Here is a 24,596-nt window from a genome sequence, read left to right as displayed (position 1 = left end):
TTGCCTTGGGGTGTGTGTGTGTGTGTTGGTGTTGGTGAACAGGTGTAGCTAGAATAAATATATTTAGGATGGGAGGGGAATGAATCGTTATGTGATTGGCTTCTGCTGCCTGCAGAAAGATAAACTCTACACACACTCAGGCAAGCAGATGCACATAGGGGTATTTGATTCAAAAACCTGGCCAAAAGTTGATTTCACAGAATTACCCATATCATAAAATAACCTTATACCCGAGATACTTGAATATATGGTAAACAAAAAGCTGACCCTTTTTTGTCCTCCCACCCACCATTTCGTAGCACTCTCAGTTGAAATTCGATTGTTACTCATTATATACATGTCTGTTCTTGTTGGTGGTTATTGCAATAGCAAATATATCAAAGTGATTTTTGAAGTTTTAACGAAGTATTAACCAGTTATTGACTATGGATGTATCAGAGGTAGGTATGTACAACACATTTTACTAATTTTTGTAGTAATACTTTATAATGTATTGTGAAGGATACAGTTTTTAATATTTTTGTCTTACCTTTACTTTTTAAAATTTAAAGGTTTTATTATACTTCTGGATGTGTCCCGGTGATTATTTGTATCTCATAATGTAGAAACAGATATCCTCTAATCATCCTACTTAAAAATGTTTCCAACTTCATCCAAATTCCAAAGTAATCACTCTAACTAGTACATACTTAGCAAAATTAAAAAAAAAAAAATAATATTACAGCACATAATCTTTTTCTTTATAGATCCTTCCAGAGTTAAAATTATACTCGGAAACGTTTCTGCGACAAAATGAGAGAGCACCTGGGTGAAGATATAAACAAAAAATTGGAGTATGCCTTTGTTGGATTCCCAGGATTACACAAAGGACCAACTAAAAGAAATGAAGCACAAATTATCATACACAAAATTAGAAATAAAACATAGATGGATCACTTTACATTACAGAGAAGATCTTTTTCTTGAAAGAAATGATAGTTGGCTTCAAGGGACATTTAAAATACCACAAACGAGAACTTGACTGGGTCGTCCACAGAAGTCTTTTAGTGAAGCCAGTGAACGAAGCAAAAAAAGAAAAACAGAAGCTCTTCAAAATTAAGTGAGCTCTGCAGAGTTAATTGTGGTCACTTATATAAAGTCATGCTATGAGGGCTAAACGGATGCTTCAAATGTGATAAAAGATTTAACACAATCTCCAACACACGCAAAAAAATATAGAGAATTGCTCATTGAAACTTCAAAATAGAAGAAACAAAAGCAGTGATTAACATTGTTAGAAGCATTGTTCATGTTTGTTGAAGCTAAGCTGTCAAGGAAACAGTATGAAAAATTATAAGGAACTCCAATAAAAAATTCTATCCATGCTATACAGCTCTACAGTAGGCCAAAAAAGACTGTTATCCTGTGCAAGAATCATTTAGAATTACAGATTACTTGTGCTGAAGTCAATCTCCAAGATCTTTTAAATCATATTGCTTTGCGGCTTTTGTTCTGTTTGACTGATGTTGTTCAGCATATGAATTTTGAAAAAAGGACCACATTAACTTTAGTGCACAAGTGGGGATGTGATGGATCCCAGCAACCAACATTTAAGCAAAAATTTGAAAATAATTCAGATTCAGATGCCAACATTTTTCAAAGTTTATTTGTCCCATTGCAATTGTTTTGTAGCGAAGAAATTAAGAGAATATGGTGCAATCCATTGCCTTCATCACCACAATTTTGCAGACCAATTCAAATAAGATTTGCAAAAGAAACAGTAGATATCACGAAAGAAGAAATTAGTTATGTAGAAGATAGAATAAGTTCATTAGAAGCAACTCGAATCACACTAACAAACAAAACATTTTTGGTAAAACATGTCATGATGCTGACAATGGTTGACGCCAAAGTATGCAATGCCGAGACGAACACTAAATCGACGATGAAATGCTACATCTGTGGAGCTTCATCCAAGTATTTTAACGATTTAACAATGACAGAGCAGATAAATGAAGATTCTTTGAAATTCGGCTTATCAACACTGCATGCCAGAATAAGATTGTTTGAAGGATTTCTTCATCTTGCATATAAATTGCCAGTAAAATATGGCAAATAAGAACTCAAAGTGATAAGCAAATCGTTCAACAGAAAAATGGAGATAGAAGAGGAATTTAAAACACAATTTGGTTTAATAGTAAATGTTCCTAAAGCAGGATTTGGAAATAGTAATGACGGAAACCAAACTAGAAGATTTTTTATGGATTGTGAGTTATTAGCAGCAATAACTGGCATAAATTATAGAGTAATATATCATCAAAAAGTAATTTTAGAGGCTATACCTAGTGGCCATAAAATAGACATTGATAAGTTCAAAGTCTTTTGTTTAGACACAGCAAAACTGTACATGGAATTATATTCATGTCATCCTCCAATGATACTTACTCTTCATAAGATATTAATACATGGATCTATCGTCATTGAAAAGACTCTATTATCCATAGGGTAATGTCAGAACGGTAATGATGCTGAGGCTCAAAACAAACACTTTCACTTGTACCATCAAGATTTTGCTCAAAAGTTCGACAGAGAGTTCTGCAATCTAAACATTATAGGTTCTTGCTTGGCTTGGAGCCTATAATAATAGGCATGCGGCCTACTCTGGAAAAAATGAAAAAATCGTTCCTCAGAGAAACTGTTGAAATGCTTCTTCCCGCTGAAACAGGTGGTCAATCAGATCATCTGATGATGAAGACCTTGCAGAAGGTGTACAAGAATCTTCAGACGAACCATGGGTGTCATCATAGGATTAATGTAATTTTTTGTTTGTTGCGTAATGTGTAATAAATTTCATTTATAATTAAATCCCTATTTGATATTATTTTCAAACCTAGTGTGTTTTGCAACACTTTTTAATTAAGAAATAGTTAACTAGTCAGTCCTATGATGTTTTGTATCAAAAAATAATATTGGCCAGGTTTTTGAGTAAATACCCCTATTTGAGATGTGTATATTTCACCCCACTCTGGTGCTGCAACAGCATAGTAACCTTACCCCCTTCCAAACCTGTGATAAAACTACAATTAAAAAAATTTAGACTTATTCTACATTTCTTGAATTAATTTTTTATCTTTCTGTCTACTCTTTGGCTTCTTAATATTATCATTTATTTATCCTGTTTGACATATTCAGATGCTTTCTCCATAAATAGAACTACTCTTATTCCTTTACCTTTCTGTATTGAATTCATATTGTTCTTCTGTAACAATTTGTTAATTATTTTTTTTGTAAGTCTCCTGTTCAGAATTTGGAAAAGAATTTTCACTGAATTCAAAATTAAAGTGGCACTTTCACTTCACTGTGAGTATAGTATCACGGTTGCTCTAAGAAAGTATTTTTGCCACATTCTACTAAAGATTGTATTACACAATTTCATTATCTTTTGTAATTCTTCATTAAGACATCTAATCAGTTCTATTGTCTGCATATCTCTTATTTTTTGTTGTTTGTATAACTACCTACTAATTTTAGAATTATTACTCCTAATTTATCCTCTTTCATTTCATCCTGATTCTTTCTACTGTGAAATGATTTGGCTTTTCGTTATATCAGTATAATTTTTCTATTTCTTTCACCTAACTAAATCTATATTGTGAATGTTTTATTTGAACTGATTCTGTATTATTGTATATTTCTTAGCTGACAGTGGAATGTTATCCTTTCCCATAAGCTGTTTATATGTGGTGTTGAGAGAGAGAAAATCTACGTAGTGAAACCTTTCTTTAAGATTTTTCATTAAAGATAATTTTGAAGAGAGAGTGTATTACTAAATATTTTTATTTGCATCTGTTTTAACAAGACTATCTTTAAAATGCTGAATTTATGATTTATTCAATTTATTCCTGCATACAAAACCCATAGTTAAAATTGCCTAATTTACTCCTTGGATACACTTGTCTTAATACTTAATTATTCAGAAAACATTTATAATTAGGAATCCTTAAGTCTAGTTTGAATAATTTTTTTTTTCTGTTCAGGCTGCTGTCAATCAAAGTCCAGCACTTATAGCAGATGTTGAAAATCTAGTCAGTTTTTCTATACATGGAAACAAATCACAACGTAATCCTGGTATCAGTGTGTCACAGTTGTGTGAAGTTTTCAGGGATGCTAAACCTATAAATGTAAAGAAAATTGTTTCATATGATCCAGTCGTATCAAATGCTCAACACCTTATTGACACAAAAAATTTAGAAAAACGAGGTATGTATCTCATCATTTTAAACAAATGAAATTTGTAAATTAAAAGTTAATTCATATAAGTTAACCTGATTGAAAGGCATCATTTGAATCACTGAAATACATACATGTACATTTGTCTCTCAATTACTTAATGTTTTATATTTTGTTCTATGGTACTTCATAATTATAAATGAGAACCTTACATTCCTGACATGGAAACAAAAAAATTACCTTGATTTAATTAAAGGATAAAACTAATGAATCTGTCTTTATTTTGCTTTTATATTATTTTTTAGCTATAAACAATATAAATTGTGTTCACTTATCGCCATAAATTAATCTACTTTACCCTTATTTTGCCATTACAGATCATCAGAAGAAATTATACATGATGTGGCAGACTCGAGGTGCTACACCTAATATACCACTAGCGACTGATATTCTGAATTTGTTTATTCAGCATTCCAGAATAATCCATTACTGTCTGACTCCCTTATTATTTTTACCCAGGTAATCATTTCATACACTAAATATCAGGTGTTAATTTTGATAATTAGTAGTATCTACCTCAAAAATAAAACTTTTTACTAACATTTTGATAAATGATCTGAGATAAGGCTGTGTTTGATTTTTAATCCAACATTATGCCTAAACAATATTACATGGAGATGTACAAGAAAACATGTCTTTTTTTAGCTCATATATATATATATATATATATATATTATTTTTTTTAAATCAATCCTTACAAGACCAATATCTCTGTACTAATAAATATATAATGTAAATCTACTTAATCCACCCAAGTACAGACTTAAGAAATATCGTGCCTTATTTTGTTGTTTTTCTACAAGAGTACTTTCACGGGATCCCGCATCATCAGTTGTGAGTAAAAAACGTTTTGTATAATTACATATTAAACATAGAAAATATTAAAAAAATTAAAATTAAAAATTGAGAATAAAAATTTAAAAGATTAAAAAGTTAAAAAATAAAAAATAAAAATACAAACATATATGTAAGGCATATGGACTCAATTGGGTAACATGCATGTGGCCAGCCAAATTTATAAGATAAAATGTAATGATTGTGAGGATATTTATCTAGGTAAAACCAATCGATTGTTTAAAGCCAGATTTTGTGAACATTTTAGGCATTATAAAAACAAAAAATTGGACTTTTCTAATATTGCGGATCATCTTATAAACAATAAACATTCCATCTCTGATGTTAATACCAATTTAGAAATATTAGAAATTAAAAAAGGCAATATAAATAAAAATTTAGATATTTTAGAAAAATATGTATAAAAATACAGGCAAAGATTCAACTTGATCAACCTAAAGATGGATTTTGAGGGAGGTCTGCTTATAAAAACTGCAGTAGAAAGCAGCTTTTTCATAGATATTATGTAGAATATTCATTTAGTTAAATAGTATCAGTACTGTATTTGGCTGGCCACGTGCATGTTACCCAATTGACTCCATATGCCTTGCAAAGATTTTAATCTTTTATTTTTAAACTTTTAAATTTTAATTTTAAGTTCTTAATATTTTTTTATGTTTAATATGTAATTACACAAAAAGTTTTTTTCATACAAATGATGATGCGGGATCCTGCAAAAGTACTCATTCAGAAAAACAACAAAATAAGGTAAGATATTTCTTAATTCTGTACTTAGGTGGATCAAGTTGATTTACATTATATATATGTCGGAGAATAAAGTACAGTGGAGTATCTTCCGACAAAACGATGAGAATATTCTTTAGAATATCTGTATTTTTAGTAGTTTTAAGAAATGTACTATTACTTGTAATATTTTGTAAAATAAGGTTTAAATTGTTTTATTGCGGTAGGCTTAGGCCTAGGTAGGCACATGGTTGTCAACGTAGTCGGGATCCCAGGACGATAGGGGTATCATAAAATTAATAAGGAAAAGGAAATATGCAGTAGGCATATTATTTGAGAATATCGAGAAAAGGCAGTCTTGCTTTGGAACCCAGATCGAACAGACGTCCTGGTGATCGCGAATTCGTTATTTCCCTGACCCTCGGTCTATCGCAAGTTGTTTTAATATTATTTGAATTCTAAATTAAATTAATCTTATATTATAATTCGTGTACTACTGAGTTATTGATAAGTGATAATTATCATTTGTAATTATTTCATTGTACGAGTTATCTACTCATTTTTATTAATTGAACTTTATTATAATCTTATATATTCTCCACTTGTAATAATAAAAATGAGTGAAACACAAAACGTTGAATCCCTGACAAATCTCCTCGCCTCTCCGACATCAGAAGTGGGATCGTCTCCATCTGGTCCATCACCTGATCAGTGGAATACATTGTTTGAGTTTATGAAGTGTTGTATGCAAAAGCCATTATCGACAAAGAAAAGTGTTGCGTTACCACGATTTAATCCAGAGAGTGCGGGATCGGATTCTGTTGCTTGGTGCTCTGCAGCAGAACTGTGTCTATTAGAAAATCCTCTTCAAGGCAGTGAATTGATATCTGCGCTTAGCAAAGCTTTGGAAGGTTCAGCAGCTCAGTGGCTATCCCAAGTGGCAATTCCGGGTATACAGTGGCCTCAATTAAAAGAACTTTTTGTGTCACGCTTCGGGGGACAAGAAACTGCGACAGCGGTTGTGCTGAAAATTCATCAGGAGGCACCAACCAAGGATGAAAGTGTCGGCGCCTTTGGCATTCGACTTCGATCATCGCTAAAGGCCCGCTGGAGGTCTTTAACAGTTGACGAAATAGTTAATGCGGTTGTGCTTGCGCGATTGACCCATATTGATAATCGAGTGGAGCGCGTAGCATTAACTAGCGACATCAAAACGGAAGCCGAATTTTTGAGCGAAATGCGAGGCTTTTCCTACACCCGAAAAAGACCAATATCAGCTTCAGATAACTCATCTACATCCGATTTGAAGCGTTTTAAGCCAGCAGCTTCAGGGAAGTGCCATCTCTGTGGGGAAATAGGTCACAAAAAGTTTGAGTGTCCTAAACTTAAGAAGAAGCAAGCGGAGCAAAGCAGTAACCATCGTGGCTCCAAAGAATCATCCTCTTCATCGCGCAATGTGACGTGTTTCAAATGTGGGGTAGCTGGTCATATTGCGCCAAACTGTACGGCTCCAGGTAGCAGCCGTAGCGGTCCAGGGAACAACAAGGAGAATGGTAGCGTCGAACGCCGTGTGAATCTTTGCACAGTTGCAGCTCCTACTGGTATTCTAAACCATCTTGGTGAGTCGTTTCCATATTGTTTTGATTCAGAAGCGGAATGCTCATTAATAAAGGAATCGATAGCGATTAAGTTTTCTGGACGTAGAATTAATGAATTAATAATTTTGAAAGGCATCGGAAATGTTGTAGTAAATTGTAGCATGCAAATTTTATCTATTGTAATTATGGATTTGTTTACATTAGAGATTCTTTTTCACGTTGTCCCAGATGAATATTTGAGTTATAATATTTTAATTGGTCGAGAAATTTTGAGCTTGGGTTTTGAAGTAAATATTTCTCAAAATAATTTTAAAATCTGTAAATCTAAAGTAGTAAATGAATGTAGTAAATTCGAAATTTTAAATTTTGATAATGTTGATACAGATGTTGATAAAAATGATAAAATAAGATTAGTTTCAATCTTAAAAGAGTATGAAAGTTCTTTTATTACGGGTTTTCCTCGTACTCGCGTCAACAGTGGTGAACTTGACATACGTTTAATAGATACAAACGTTACGGTACAGAGAAGACCATATAGACTTAGTGTAGAAGAGAGACAAATAGTTAGAGAAAGAATAAATGAGTTACTTGAAGCTAATGTTATTCGTCCTAGCAATTCACCGTTTGCTAGTCCTATCTTACTAGTCAAGAAAAAAGACGGATCGGATCGTTTATGTGTCGATTATCGTGAGTTAAATAAAAATACAGTTGCAGACAAATTTCCTTTGCCACTTATTTTAGATCAAATACCGAGACTTAGAAAGGCTAAATTCTACATTAGTTTAGATATGGCCAGTGGTTTCCATCAAATTCCTATACATTCGGAATCTATAGAACGTACGGCATTTGTTACTCCTGATGGTCAATTTGAATTTTTAACAATGCCATTCGGCTTGAAAAATGCTCCTTTGGTTTTTCAAAGAGCAATTTTAAAGGCATTGGGTGAGCTCGCGTACACTTTCGTTGTAGTTTATCTAGACGATGTACTGATAATTGCAGATACGATAGAAGAAGCGTTTGAAAGACTTCGAGTGGTATTAAAAATTCTTATAGATGCGGGATTCTCATTTAATTTTTCAAAATGTTCTTTTCTCAAAACATCTGTTTCATACCTTGGGTATGAGATTCAAGAAGGACAAGTTCGTCCAAACCCTCGTAAAATAAACTCTTTAACAATGTTACCCGCTCCAAGGACCGTTACTCAGCTTAGACAGTTTATTGGCCGTGCATCTTATTTCCGACTGTTTGTCCCTAAGTTTTCACAAATCATGAAACCATTATATGCTCTTACCTCAGGTAAAAAATATATTGAGTGGACTGAGACACATGAAAACGCCCGACAAAAAGTAATTCATACTTTGACCAACGAACCCGTCTTAATTATCTTTGACCCGGATTATCCTATAGAACTGCATACCGATGCTAGTTCCGATGGGTACGGAGCAATACTCATGCATAAAGTAGACGGTAAAAATAAAGTTATTGAATACTTTAGTAAAAGGACAAGCCCAGCCGAGTCCAGGTATCATTCTTACGAACTCGAAACTATGGCCGTTGTTAAATCTATTAAACATTTTCGGCATTACTTGCATGGACGACAATTTACTGTTGTAACTGATTGTAATTCATTGAAATCTTCTCAAAATAAGATTGATCTTAATGATAGAGTCCATAGGTGGTGGGCTTATTTACAGGCTTTTCAGTTCGATATAGTTTATAGAGAAGGCAAACGTATGTCGCACGCGGATTTCTTCTCTCGAAACCCTTTGTCCGATTTACCAAAACAGGTTAATAAAATTGAAGAGAAACGCGTTAACCTCGCGGAACTATCGGTTGATTGGCTTCTTGCTGAACAACAGCGTGACTTGGAAATTTCGGAAATAGTCACCAAATTGCAAAGCGATGAGCTATCGGAAGATCTCTTAAAATCTTATGAAATTAAAGCCGGTACGCTATACTGGGAAATACAGAGAAAAGGCGAAACCCTTTGTTTGCCGATTGTACCCAGAGCATTTCGGTGGTCCGTCATTAACCATGTACATGAGTCTGTTATGCACTTAGGTTGGGATAAAACACTCGATAAGGTTTATGAGTATTACTGGTTTGAAGGTATGTCTAAATACGTACGTAAATTTGTTGACAATTGTATTACTTGTAAACTCTCTAAAGCTCAGTCAGGTAAAATTCAAGCTGAATTACATCCCATCCCTAAGACCCGCATGCCTTGGCATACTGTGCATATAGATATTACAGGTAAATTGAGCGGTAAAAATAATACTAAAGAATACATTATTGTTATTATAGATGGTTTTACCAAATATGTTTATTTACATCACACCAGAAAAATTGACTGTAATAGTGTTATTAAAGCTTTAAAGGCTTCAATATTTATATTGGGAGTTCCCGCTCGTGTGATTGCCGATCAAGGTAGATGTTTTACTGGGAAAGATTTTAAAGACTTTTGTAAATCTTTAAATATTAATTTACATTTAATAGCTACAGGTACTAGTAGGGCAAATGGTCAAGTAGAGCGTGTAATGAGTACGTTAAAAAATATGTTCACTGCTGTTGAGTCTAATAATCGTCCATGGCAAGACGCCATTGGTGAAGTTCAGCTAGCTTTAAACTCAACCGCGAATCGTATTACCAAATCTAGTGCGTTAGAATTATTAATTGGTAAGAAGGCAAGACCTTACGGGTTGTTAGTTGATGACAACGAAAATGAAATTGATATCTCTAATGTAAGACAACGAGCGATTGAAAGTATAGAAGAAAATGCTAATTATGAGAAGATTAGATTTGATAAAAATAAAGCGAAGGTTAATAAGTTTAAAATAGGAGATCACGTTTTGATTAAGAACGAAGAACGTAATCAAACGAAACTCGATAGGAAATTTAGAGGTCCATTCGTAGTAACAGAATTACTTGATAACGACAGGTACACACTAAAATCTTTAAGTAGTAGTAGAAGTTATAAGTATAGTCATGATAAGTTGAGAGAAATGCCTGAGAATTATATTCCTAATGAGTTGGATGTTTCCTCGGACAATGAAAGTTGTGCCGAGGAGACTGTTGATGTTGGTCCTGAAACAGGGACTATGGTTTAAAAAGAGACCACCAATGACGCAATGCACTAATGGCTGGCAGCAGGTCGTGGACCTGGCATTTTTATTTTTCGCACATGCATCAGTGTGTAGTCGTAACTGCAAAGTAAATTAGTGGCTAATGTTAGTTTGATCAGGGCGCGATGGGCACCTGATGATGTGTCGGGCAGGTAGTTGTGGCAACTACAGAATATGTATGATACTGTATGTGGCATACAGGGTAGCCTAGAGATAGTGCAGAGGTCTATTGGTGGAGGAAATAAAATCTTATTTGACAGTTAAATGATAAGGAATAATGATTGATGGCTTTTCGATCTCTTGAGTACTGTACGATGACTATTTAGGATAATGAATAATTAATGGATTTCTGTTACTCGAGAGGACTTCTGAATCTATCTTTTGTACTTTAACTATTGTAAAATGCTTTATAATGACCGAGGTCAGTTGAAAACAAAAATTAAAATACCACTGTAACTCAATGTTTTAGATACACCCGAGGGCGTGTGATTGTCAGAATGGCCGTGTCGGAGAATAAAGTACAGTGGAGTATCTTCCGACAAAACGATGAGAATATTCTTTAGAATATCTGTATTTTTAGTAGTTTTAAGAAATGTACTATTACTTGTAATATTTTGTAAAATAAGGTTTAAATTGTTTTATTGCGGTAGGCTTAGGCCTAGGTAGGCACATGGTTGTCAACGTAGTCGGGATCCCAGGACGATAGGGGTATCATAAAATTAATAAGGAAAAGGAAATATGCAGTAGGCATATTATTTGAGAATATCGAGAAAAGGCAGTCTTGCTTTGGAACCCAGATCGAACAGACGTCCTGGTGATCGCGAATTCGTTATTTCCCTGACCCTCGGTCTATCGCAAGTTGTTTTAATATTATTTGAATTCTAAATTAAATTAATCTTATATTATAATTCGTGTACTACTGAGTTATTGATAAGTGATAATTATCATTTGTAATTATTTCATTGTACGAGTTATCTACTCATTTTTATTAATTGAACTTTATTATAATCTTATATATTCTCCACTTGTAATAATAAAAATGAGTGAAACACAAAACGTTGAATCCCTGACAAATCTCCTCGCCTCTCCGACATATATATATATATATATATATATATATATATATATGTATATTGTCACATGTTTGTGGCTCAATCAGGATATTGAGAGATTGACAATTAAAAATGTTTATATAATTACAATTTATTACTTTAAGAACATAAATAAAAAAAGACAAATCAATAATAAAACAAATAATGAAAAATAGTAAAAAAAAAAATATATATATATTAATCGTCGTAATAATAACAGACAATAAAAAAATCTTACAATAATAATTAGAATAATGACAATAGTAAACAATAACAATATTAAATGTCAATAATAATAAACAGAGATTACATACAAAACAGAATTTAAACTAATTGTAATGATTTATTCACAGGTAGATAAATAATGAAAACCAGAATTCAGTCCCATTGACAAAATACGTAGCATGACCCCCAAATACATAGCATTAGTCTTAACACGTTCAACCACTAGTCTTGTATTAACAACAATAGTACATTAGATAAGACAAGTATAAAGTTCTTTTATTGCAAATACCTTTGCTGTTCACAAATAAAACTACCCTAACAGTTTATGAATGAAATTTAATACATATCTCATTCACTTGTAATCTTACAGTAACTCACTTAGTTGCACCGACTTGGTTCACTTTGAAATTCTCTTCTTCTCTGACCTCATCGTAGAATACTCTCGAGGACTGATTCGCAGAACTTACATCGCAGAATTCATCTTTCAGACTCTCCTTGAGGAACTGATTTTTAACTGGTCTTTCCCAGAGTATTTATACTCCTAATCTCTTTACCTGCCGAATCGGACTCAACTCAAAGCATGAGAATGATCGACCGAGCCATTTCGTTCCCATGAACTCCAAACCTTGGTCCGGCAACTCTTCTCACAGAATGACATGTATTTATTGTGTGTCAGTAGGCAGTGGGCGGTATTACAAAAGACAATTATCAAACAAACATGTTACCTTTACTAAAAGGGTTTCTTTTAGCCCCTTTCTGGATTCCTCCCATTATTATATTTTTAACTATTTTCTTGTTAATTGGCAGGAATCTGTTACTCAGGTCTGCTATACCGGACTTTACAATATATTAAAGTAAAACTGGACCTAGTTTTGAAGTCTGCAATACTTCAACAACAAGTTGGGACTGATGATTTCTAATTTGCTTCCTTCTGTCTCTTGTATAATTACAGACTGTTCCTGTCTGTAAGATATGTACTAAATCGGTTATTACCTATACCTGTTGTACTTATTTTTTTTACAATTCTTGTAGAAGGAGCTCAAAATTGAGCTCCTTAAGTTTTACTGATATATTTATACTGTGCAACTTATAGTGAAACAGATCCAAGTTATTAAACCTCTCAGAAAACTGGTGTACAATAATGTTGTTAATTCATCCAAGTCAGTGTCATATTCTATCTTTAAAATCCTTTAATAGTGAAAACTAGAATCAGAAAATTTTAAATATAAAATTCAATGAAGCATAAAGTAAACATAAAAAAAATTATATTTTAATTTTTCATTTTATTTTGTTCAGTTCGACAGCCTTGTAATATGTAATATTTTTGTAATATATTAATTTATCAGACACCATATAGCACTATATTAATATATTAATATTTACTGAAAATACTAAACATCCGATACAGTATAATATAATTTACTGTGATTTTGTTCTAGGTGGAGAATTCAAAGTGCTGCTACTAGGGATCATTCACTGAAAATGATTGAGGTATGCCTGAGAGTAAAAGTTTTCATTATTATTACATATCAAATTATACTGAACATGTGATGTTCTGCTTGTATCATATACTTATTCAGGTTCAAAGTGGTCACTGTTGAATTTGTACATGAAGATAATTTTCTATTCCTCACTAGCATAGAGACAAGAATCTTTTTAACTTATAAAATTATAATTTTATTACTCATTAAAGTAATTGTTATGAATTGATTAATACAGTTAGAGATGTGATTATTTTGAATGAGATTATATCAACACTTATTAATTGTATTACTGGTTTGATTATAGTCATCTAGCATATTTCTGTGTAGAATTTAAAAATATTCTGTTCATATGAATAATCCTATTTCTCATGTGATATATTCACAGATGAGTTCATTAACTGTGTTTACATTATTTTTGTAGGTTCCGGTTATAGAAGCCGATAACAAACAAGAAGATGGATGGCATCAACAACTGTGTGCTAATTTTGTTAATGAATATAAACAGTACTTACAAACCCTAGGATTCATTCCTATACAGATCGGACCTCCAACACCAAGGAAAGGGTAATAATGACATGATTCTAGAAATTGTAAATTTAATGTTTGTAGTTCTCATATTGTCTAGTATTTTACTCACAGACTAAAAAAAAGTATAGTGAGGGCTATTAAAAATTCAGCCAATGTCTGTTATTTAAATTTATTGACTTTTCATTTTTAGTTGCTGTGTTTAAACAGATTTCCTTTATTGGTTAAAGACTTGAATTATAACTCTGTATATTATTATAACTATGGACTCTTGAGTTATAACAGTGAATATTGTAGTAATTCATTCTTTCTTAATATACTTTTCTAACGGCATCAAGAACCACAGCATTCAATTTGTATATGTCAACAACTGATGATAACACATCAATAGAGTAACACACCTTCCATTGACAGATAGGGTAATAAAAAACATATTAACACTTTGGGCTTGACTACTGCAAGAGCTCACTGCAATGTTTCAGTTCTACTTATATCTCTGGAAAATCCTATCACAGATCATTTGCTATGACAACCAAATGTAGATCAAGCATCTTATTTTAAATTGGTGTAGCTTCTTCTACAATCTGTTACCTTTCCTATTCACTACTTGTAAATATTTTTGTTACCAAAAAGGGATACAGTATAGAGAATCTTTGTTGGTAGCACCTGTGCAGATATCTAGTATATTTTACCATGACAGTTTCATATAATTTTTTTTGTACTTGTGTGTGTGTGTGTATATATTAATTTACTGGAATTAATCTTAAGATTCATATCATTCCTCTGTACTATTAATTATATTTAAATTCTATTTAATAAACCATCTAGTACAGAATATTGAGATAAGACATATATCTTACCTTAATTTTTCATGAAAGTACTTTCGCTGGATCTTGTATCCTCAGTCATCATTGAAATAATTCTGTTATTGCATAATAGAAATATTAAATTAACAAAAGTTGTATATTAATTTAAACAAGTGCTGCTATCTGTTGCAGTATTTGTAAGACTGTCTCCCTCAAACAGTATCTGATGGTTTATAAAATTGAAATTTTGTTTATATGTGTATATATATATAATATTTTTCTAATATATTTAATTTTTTCATCTTTATTAATTTCTGATATATATAAATTTGTGTAAATATCAGAAATAGAATGTTTATTGTTTATTAGATGGTCTGCCTTATTAGATGAACCTAATTTATTGTTTTTGTATTTTCAATAATGTTCAAGAAATCTCTAGTTTTAAAGGATCTATTTGTTTTTTCTATATAAATACCATCACAATTATTAGATTTAATTTTATAAATTTCAACAGATTGTTTATTTTATTATTTTTGTTTTTTAAATATTTTATTATATGGTTATTAGGTTTGTATGCTGGTTTAAATATTTCTTTAGTGTAAGTTTTAGTAACGTTTTCAATGATATTATTAGTGTATAAATACTTATCTATATTTGTTCATTCTTTTGTGTCTTATTATGTATCAGTTGCAACATAGTTACTTTGTTATTGTGTTTTGATAGTTGTTTTTTTATAAATATTATGAATTAAAGTAGTATCATATCTATTTTCAACTGCTATAAGTTTTATGATGTTTATTTCATTATTTAATTTTTCTCTGCTATTATGTGTGTATTTGATTGCTCTATTAATTTTTGTTGTATATGGGTTAGTTTTGTAAAACCAAGGGTGATTTGATTTTTTATGAATCGTTATATTATTAGATGTAGGTTTTCTATATCTGATATTTCAATTTGATTGTCCTTGATTATTCTGATATTGACATCTAAATAATTTAACATTCCATTAAATTTTAATTCTAAGAATTTAATTTATTTAATATTACATGTACATTGTTTATTACTGGGTTATATAAAATGAGAATGTCATCAACATGCCATGTCTGTATTAAAACTTTATGTATGAATGATGCCATATACTAATTTATTCTAAAAATCCTGTAAATATTTCTGATGTAATTGCGGATTTTGGAAATCCCATTGATAAGTTATTTTTTTGTGTATAATATCTGTTATTAAATTCAAAATATTTTTGTTGACATATATTTCTTATAATAGTGATGATACCTTTAATAAATTTTTTATCTTCTTGGTTACTTTTTAATTTATTTTTTATTATTTTTATGGTATGGTCTATAGATAGGTATGCTAGGATATGTGTTACTTATGTCATAACTAACCATTCTACTGTTTTTATTTATATTTAAGATATTTAATAATTTGTAACCATTTTTTATATTAAATCTATTAATATACTATATTAGGAGTTAATGATATTAAACATATAAGTTAGTTGTTGAATTTAAATGAATTAATTATATTTATTTAATTCTATGGAATAAATTGCTACAGTTTGTCTATCAGTATATCAGTTGCTTAATTTTGTTTTATATCTTTTTTTTTAGTCGAAATACTCTAAAGGAAATTAATGAAGAGAATGCAAATTGTTGTTACTTACAAAAATCGCTTCTGGGAGGTATTCTTCTCTTTGAATTGTTTTTATCTGAACCATTCTTCCATGCTAAACTTCATGCTTTGGAATGTTCAAGATTACAAGGGAAATCATCTGCTTTACGTACATCTCAGGTATTTTGTATTTTTTAATTTTAATTAAAAGTTACTTTTAAATGATATGTAGAGGTATAACGTTATTAAAATATAATTTAAAAGTATTGCTTTACTGGATCGCTGAAAACAGAAAAATTTTTTATGATGAAATTATGATAAAGTAGGAACCAGTAGGATGTAATTAGAATTAACATAATGAAGCATAGAACAACAGATCAAAGAAATATATAGTTATTAAAAGTTGTTAAAAGAAGGGAATACAAACGGATTAGTTTAAAAATATTTTAGTTTAGATTAGTTTAAAAAAATCCAAAGGGATAATCTTTGATGTCAGACAAAAAGGAATCCAAGAAATTTTTGAAGATATTATCTTTAGGCTGTGAATTGCGATCATAGGGAAATATTAAAAACATGTTTTTCTGCAGGTCTAAAACTGAAATAAAGTAAACTAAGATTCAAACCTTTAAAAAGATTGAACTATTAACATAAAAATTATAAAAATAAAAACCCAAAAGTAATTATAATTATAAACAAGATTTTTTAATGTAATGCAATACATTTGATTTAAAATGTTGTATTTCCTGCTCTTAGCACATATTCCTGGAGATTAGTTACCTGAAAAAGTCATGGCTTGTAGTCAGAAAAGGACTTTAATCAAGAAACATTAATAGCAATAATCTAATATATGAAATCATTTAAATTATATGTTTTAATTTATTACTTTTTTTTGGCTTATAAGGGTTTTCAAATTGAATTTACTTTTGGGCAATAAATCATACTGTTCTTTTTTGGCACATTTCTTGTTTTTCTAAATGACCATCATTAATAAATCTTATTATATTATCTCCTTGAACCTTAATTTTACATTCTTTATTAATTCTTGCTAAGTTAAATGCATGAGAGATACATGCAACCCTTGTCTCATCTCTCTGTATCAAACAACGTTCTTTTTTCCAGTTTTATAATCATTTTCATAGATTGCTGAATCTTGTGCAGATTCTCTTTTCTCAGGATTTTAGTCTTCTTTCTTTAAAATAATTGTTGTGTTATTCCTTTCTCTAATATATATATATATTAGAGAAAGGTATATATATATATATATATATATATATATATATATATATATACTGTTTTCCCTCTTAAGTATATGTAATTGTGCCACCCAGGTAAGTAGCTTTAGCTTCATCAGCTTGTCTTTCAGAATTAATTTGATGCCTGATACTGACTGACCTTGTACTCATATTGCTACTGAAACTGTCACCATATAATACAGATGCTAAATTCCCATTGCATTCACTCAAAGCTTTTAAAAGAAATTAGTTGATGTTTGTAAGTAGAAAAGAAGTGATTGTTTAATAAAAACAACAGAAGCAGTTTAATTTTTAATTGAAATATAAATAAAATTTTACACCTAGAAAAGTAAATAAGTCATATCTAGCACAATCGCTAAATTAATAAAATTTTGAGTCATATATGCTTTACCAAACAGGTAGCCAAAAAGTAGATTTAAGATTTATTTATTTCTCTAAGCAAAAGCATTCTATGTACAAGTGTTTGTATCACATTTTATTGAGTGTATAAAATTTAAGATGTTGAAAATTAGGTGGGTCGATAAAATTTAAAATAAAGGAATCTTAAAACAATTGAAAAAGGAAGGCATTTTCTCACAGAATTTTATAAAGAGATAAACTAGGCTGATGAATCATTTATTAACATGCAGGTTTAGTTAATTTGGTGGTGGAAGGATGTGTAAAACGTAAAAATGGTACAGAAAGACAAAGCAAAGATTGGATTTACAGAACAGGTAACTGAGGATGTTGGGTGAAATAATAATGTTTATCATTAAACGATTAGCACAAAATATAATAAATGGAGAGTAGTAGCTGACTGGTTAAATTACTGATGCCTTAGCAGAAAATCCAACTCATTACAGTCGCAAAAGAAAGGCTAAACAGGTAGTTAATTCATTCAGCTATAATTAAATAATCTCTTAATTACTAAGAGTTGAAGCAAAAGTAGAAACTAACTTGATGTCAGAATTAGTTTAAGAAGTGCATAATTGTAATTTACATGAGTAATGAAAATGCTTAAATTAACAAAAAAATAAAACCTGTAAAAAAAATATTAACATGTTGATTTGCATACATCACAATATTCATCTAGATAAACTCTGGTCCAGATTGTAGGATGAGTAAACTAATTTGATTCACATCGAGGTAAATATAATTATAAACTGATAAGTGATAAATTATTATCATATCTAAGTTATAACCTAAATTAATTATTGTAACAGACTAATGAAAGCTAACTGTGAATAATTTCATTTTATGTGTTCAATATTTGTCAGTTTATATCTAGGCCTGTAATAATTTAAGGGCAAAATCATGTACCTTTATTTTTTTAAATTTTATTTACATGTTATTTGAAAATTTATAAAATTTTTCCCTTGTTTTCTCCGTAAAGGTTAACTTTTCAATGAAAAATCATAAAATTTTCAATTCGATAATAAAATTTTTGGTTTCCTTACCAAAACAAATTATGAAAAAGTGGAAAGTGTTATAAAGTTAATGTTTATCAGTAAGCTGATAAAGTGTTATCTCTCAAATGCAAATTATTTTATTTGCAATTACATTTTACCTTCAACATAATTATATATTTTCTGTATCAAATCTAAATTAAATTATTAAATGTACAAATTCATTTATCAAATGTACAAATTTTAATATTAAATGTACAAATTCAATAATTTTTTTGGAATTTGTGTTTTTTCAGTTCACTTTAAGTTTTCTGGATGAATGCGATAGAGTTAAGGTGTTAATGCACCTCCATTCATTCACTTATGACTATCATCTTCGCTGTCTACATTGGTTCATCTCTGATCAACAAGCACTGTTAAGGCCAGGTTACCACCTCACTAGTTTTCTGGATGATTTTCTTAAATACTACTCCAAAGCACCTAATTATGCCAGAAGTCTGGTTCATGCTGGTATGTTAACCATCTTTTTTATAATATGTGTATGTACACACAAGATGCAGCACAGAAATATGACTTTCAAACTGCCAGTGTAAATTACACAATCAATTTAGGAATAGAGTATTAAAAATATCTACAGCTGACTTAGTTTATTTTATATATATACATGAGTGTATAAATATATGAAAAAAAATCATCCTTTTTGAGGTGCATTAAACTTTCTATAAAACTTTGAACATTTGTAACCAATTTACAATCAGTTAGTGCCTTAATGGTCAACAGGCAATGCCACATCGACCATAGTTCTTCATGCATTGTAGAAGGCGATGTGCTTGGTCCTATTTTCCTTATTCCAATTACTCCTACTAAAGACCAACTATAAAACAGTCATATTCTTGTTTCATGCCTGTATTATGTATAATAAAAAGTATGCTTTGTATTTGGCTATTATATGTAAAATAATAATATTATTTGGTAGTAAATGAGTAAACCTAATTAGAGAATTAAACTGTAAATGTCTTTTAAATAATTAGTCATCATTGTGTCTTGTAATTTAAATTAAAAATTAAATTTACCTGATTTAAAAAAGTATTAATAAACTTTATTAATTTGATTTTAGGTACTATTATTATTGAAGACATGCAGACATCTCCGATGCAAGTTTACAATTATTTGTTGAGCAATGAAAAAGATTATAGAATGGAGGTATATAGAATGGTTCCTGTTATGGATGTCAGTTCTGTTGTACGTACTCTGTTTTTTATTGTAATTGCTATTAATTTCTGTTACTATTTTTATAGTTTTCAACATTTGCTTATTTCATGTAAAACAGATGAAATTATGATTTATGTCCAACTGCGTATAATATTTTACTAATAAATTGATATTCTTTATACAATCAGTAAATATTACAGGGAAGATTATCTAATACACAAGCATTAAATATATTATTGTTTACTTAACTATTTTTTATATACACATAACATATTTTTGCCTCGCAGCATTAATTTATACGTTTAAAAAAAATTTTAATTAACTGACACATGCAAAATAAAATTCATCCTGTCCTAAATACAGAATTTATATAGTGTAACTTAGACATCAAATTCTCAACTTTATTATGATGTAATTAATAGAAAAAGTTGTTATTCAACTGCTGCAATTTTTTAAATTGTAATTATCACTGATTTTTCATAAAATTTTCATTATTGAAAAGTATTTTATTAAATTATTTTCTAGTACAGAATAAGGAAATAAATAAATTAAGGTTTAACCCAATCCGTTTTTTGTTATCTACATCATTGAAAAGTTTTGTAGTGTAGATTACATCATTTATAAAGGAAAAATAGGAAAAAATAAAATAAATAAAAAAAAGGAAAATAATGTTTATACAATTTTTTTTTATTAAAAATTTTAATTTTGGATTTAAAAAGAAAATAGAGAGCAATTATACTGATAAAGTAAGAGAGGAAACGTTCCGATTTTGTGGTACTTGTTTGCTCTCTCATTTATCTCAAATAAATAAATATATCAAATATGATTTAAATCACTTTCTAATCAAAGCATGTTTTCTTTCTCTACTATTTTAAATATAAAACTTAAAAAAAAAAAAAAAACAGTTTAATTTTATAAAAAGAAGCATATGTATCAATTGTTGATGCAGTACTTTACTATACAAAAGCTTTTCAAAAATATTAAAAAAAAAAATAAAACAGTTAACTGGGTTTAATCTCTGTTGCTCACAGTGTAATTTTTTTATGTTTTATTACAAATTAAATTCTCATAGGACAATCAAATCAGTTCTGTCAGTGACAAAATTAAAACCATAATGCTTTATTTTGAACCTGCTTTAAAAGTCAACTTATTGTTAGTATATAAAAATGGTCTTTCAGATCATTGTTTAGTGCCCTTAAATCTTGTAGACCAGTGTTTTGTAATTTAAAAATTCAAATTTATCCACACATTTATATATTGATGAATGTGCTACATTTCCTTAAAAAAATAATATTATTTAAAAATAACAAATTACCAAACTGTTTAAAAGACCTCTCTTATTATTTAAAATTAAATTAAAACATTTTCTTTTACAGATCAATATTACTATATCAATGAATTTTTTATTAGTACTAATTAAAAAATGTTATAAACTGCATTTTCTACATCTTTCATTGTGTACATAAATATGTATTTAAATTATTTCATTAAAGTTTTGAGTTGTGATTTAGTTTGCAGCTATTTTATATGTTTAATATCGTCACATATTTACTTTAATATTATTTTATGTTCACATATTAAATAATACAGACTAGGCATTTTTATTTTTTTATTAATTGTGAATTTTATGATGTTGCTATGAACAAGGTTTTACCCTAAACCAGCTAAGCAAATGCTAGACCTTTTCCTTTTTGTATTCATATAGTACCACACATACCAGGTGTAAATATGAAACCGGAATTTGCCCATAGATGGTCCTAGCTGTCAATGTAGTTACCATCAAACTGCATCATTGGCACCATTTTTCTTTCTTTGACAGCCGACAAAGATTTTCAACTCAGAACAGTACAAGTTTCATACAATAGCATAGTTTTAATTAGCATTGAACCTGTCGAGTTTTGCACCTACAAACTACGATTTGCAGACAGCATTGATTTTTTGTTACCATTTAAATAAAACTACTGCAGAACCACATCGAATGCTTGTTGAAGTTTACAGTGAGGATGTTCTTGGTAAATCACAGTGCTTTGAGTGGTTTAAAAAATTCAAAATTGGTGATTTTGACATACGAAACAAAGAACGTGGAAGACCACCGAAAAAGTTTGATGACAACAAAATACAAGCATTGTTGGATGAGGATGATGCTTAAACGCAACAACAACTCACAGCTCAATTAAATGTAACTCAAGAAGCCGTCTCCATGAAATGAAAGCCATGGGAAAGATCCAGAAGTTGGGAAAATCGGTTCCACATGAACTGAATGAAAGAGCAAGAAAACCGAAAAACCACTTGTGAAATGCTGCTCACCAGGTACAACAGAAAGTCATTCCTCCATCGAATTGTGACATATATCACATGAAAAGTGATATATTTTTAAAATCCTGAATGTAAAAGATCATGGGTAACTCCAGGTAAACCATCGACATTGATTTCAAGGCCAAATCACTATAGAAAGAAGACAATGCTTTGTATTTAGTGGGATCAGAAGGGTGTGATCCATTATAAGCTGCTAAAACCTAGCGAAACCATTAATACTGAATGCTACTGACAACAGATTATTGATTTGAATCAAGCATTGCGTGAAAAATGATCAGAATATTAATGTTGGTAAGGCCAACACAAAGTGATTTTGCTTCATGATAATGCACCATCACACACAGCAAAACTGGTCAAGGAAACGATTGAGGCGTTCAGTTGGGAAATACTTCCGCACGCAGCTTACTCACCAGACTTGGCTCTGTCCGACTACTATTTATTTGTATTGATGGGACACACACTTGCTGAGCAGCATTTCACTTCTTACAAAAATGGCTCGATGTCTGGTTTTTTTGTGTGGGATTCATAAATTGTCAGAGAGATGGGAAAAATGTATAGCTAGCGATGGACAGTATTTTGAATAAAATATTTTTTATCGTTTTCATACAATAAACATGTATTTTCTTTACAAAAATTCTGGTTTCATATTTACACACCTGGTATCCATTCTGAAGTAATCTATATATTATTATGTAACCAATCAGATTAAGAGATGTATTTATGAGGGTCTTCAATAATTAAAGAGACAAATTAAAAAAGCAGAAAAACTATTTAATAGAATAAACTGAAACTTTATGACATTCAAGTTGGCACCCGGATATTAAAAATATCAGCTGTTCAAACAGAATCTTCATTATTATAATCCTTTTATGTATATTTCAGATTTTTTTTCAAGTATTATATTTACCATTGTATCAAATACAATAATTTAAACAATTACAATATTATAACCACCAAATAAGAAACACCCAACAGGACATCATGGAATCTCTACATCAATCTCTATGCCATGGAATATAGGCTCTACAAAGATATACCTGGGAAGAGAGTGCTGAAAAATGCCCCACAGTTTGGAAGAGGATTTTTAGTCGGCCTCAAAGTAATAAACTCCATACAAGAATTCAAGTCACAATCCCCCAAGAATCTCAACACTCACTCTAAAAGCATCTAATAAAATCTACACTATAATATTCACACATGCACCCACTAATAATAAAAATAACTCTCCAAAAGACTGTAAACCAACAGAAAAGTTCTGAGATCCACTCAACCTATCTTTAAATAACATCCCCAAAAACCATATTTAACTATTAATTAATCGGAGACCTTAACCAGAGAGAGAAAGATGATCCTGTGACATCAGTGAAAAATAGCCAGCCTAAAAGAAAGCAAACAAAAACAGATAGAGATTCATCGATCTCTGCAGAAACCACAACCTAATCTTGAAATTCACATGTTTCAAGAGGAAACCTCAAAAAATCAAAACCTGGAAAAACCCCTGATTACACTAAAGGAGAATAGCAACTAGACATTGCCTTCATGGACAAACACCACCACAAGGAGACCTACAATGTAAAAGTCTTCCAAGGAGTAGACACAGGCTCAGACCACCATGTAGTCAAAATTAAAATTAAACTTACTCCTCAGAGAAAGCAACAAAACCAAGCCCCTAAAACTAAAAGAAAATGGGCCCTACCCAACTAATCAAGAATGAAATTTCCAAAAAGCAATTGAAAAAATAACAATCATGGATAAACTGAAAGATATAGTCAACAAACTTAAAGAAGTCGCAGAATTAGCCCTAATAAAATCCCATAAAAAACATCAATGGTGGAACAGCAAATGTGATAAAACAGTGGAAAAAAGACATTGTGCATGGCTATTTCACCAATCCCAAAAATCAGAAACATCCTTCCAAAATCTAGTAAAACAAAGTAAAGAAACCACCTGAACCCTATGGAGAATAAAAAGACATCATAAAGACACACAAGTTAATAGAAGTAGAATTCAATAAAACACAGTCGAGAGACTACTACAGAACCTTCAAAAATCAGTTCCAAAAATATGAACCCCAACCTTACTAATGAAGAATGAAAACGGTAAACT

The 24,596-nt window shown here is 30.5% G+C and overlaps 1 protein-coding gene across 2 annotated transcripts in view; it reads left to right on the top strand.

The window, feature by feature from the left end:
- Positions 1–24,596, top strand: part of LOC142323459 (KICSTOR complex protein SZT2-like) — a 342,875-nt gene that overhangs the window by 274,038 nt on the left and 44,241 nt on the right. For both annotated transcript variants that reach the window (XM_075363101.1, XM_075363100.1), the window contains 7 exons: positions 4,017–4,239; positions 4,587–4,728; positions 13,323–13,374; positions 13,789–13,931; positions 16,324–16,504; positions 19,259–19,472; positions 20,080–20,204. In XM_075363101.1, the coding sequence (XP_075219216.1) occupies positions 4,017–4,239; positions 4,587–4,728; positions 13,323–13,374; positions 13,789–13,931; positions 16,324–16,504; positions 19,259–19,472; positions 20,080–20,204 (1,080 nt within the window). The remainder of the gene's footprint in view (positions 1–4,016; positions 4,240–4,586; positions 4,729–13,322; positions 13,375–13,788; positions 13,932–16,323; positions 16,505–19,258; positions 19,473–20,079; positions 20,205–24,596) is intronic.

This window comes from Lycorma delicatula, chromosome 4, assembly GCF_047948215.1.
Source record: "Lycorma delicatula isolate Av1 chromosome 4, ASM4794821v1, whole genome shotgun sequence".
In the NCBI taxonomy this organism is placed as follows: Eukaryota; Metazoa; Arthropoda; class Insecta; order Hemiptera; family Fulgoridae; genus Lycorma; species Lycorma delicatula.
The sequence above is the reverse complement of the archived record's forward strand: the minus strand, read 5'-3'. Positions and strand labels throughout refer to the sequence as shown.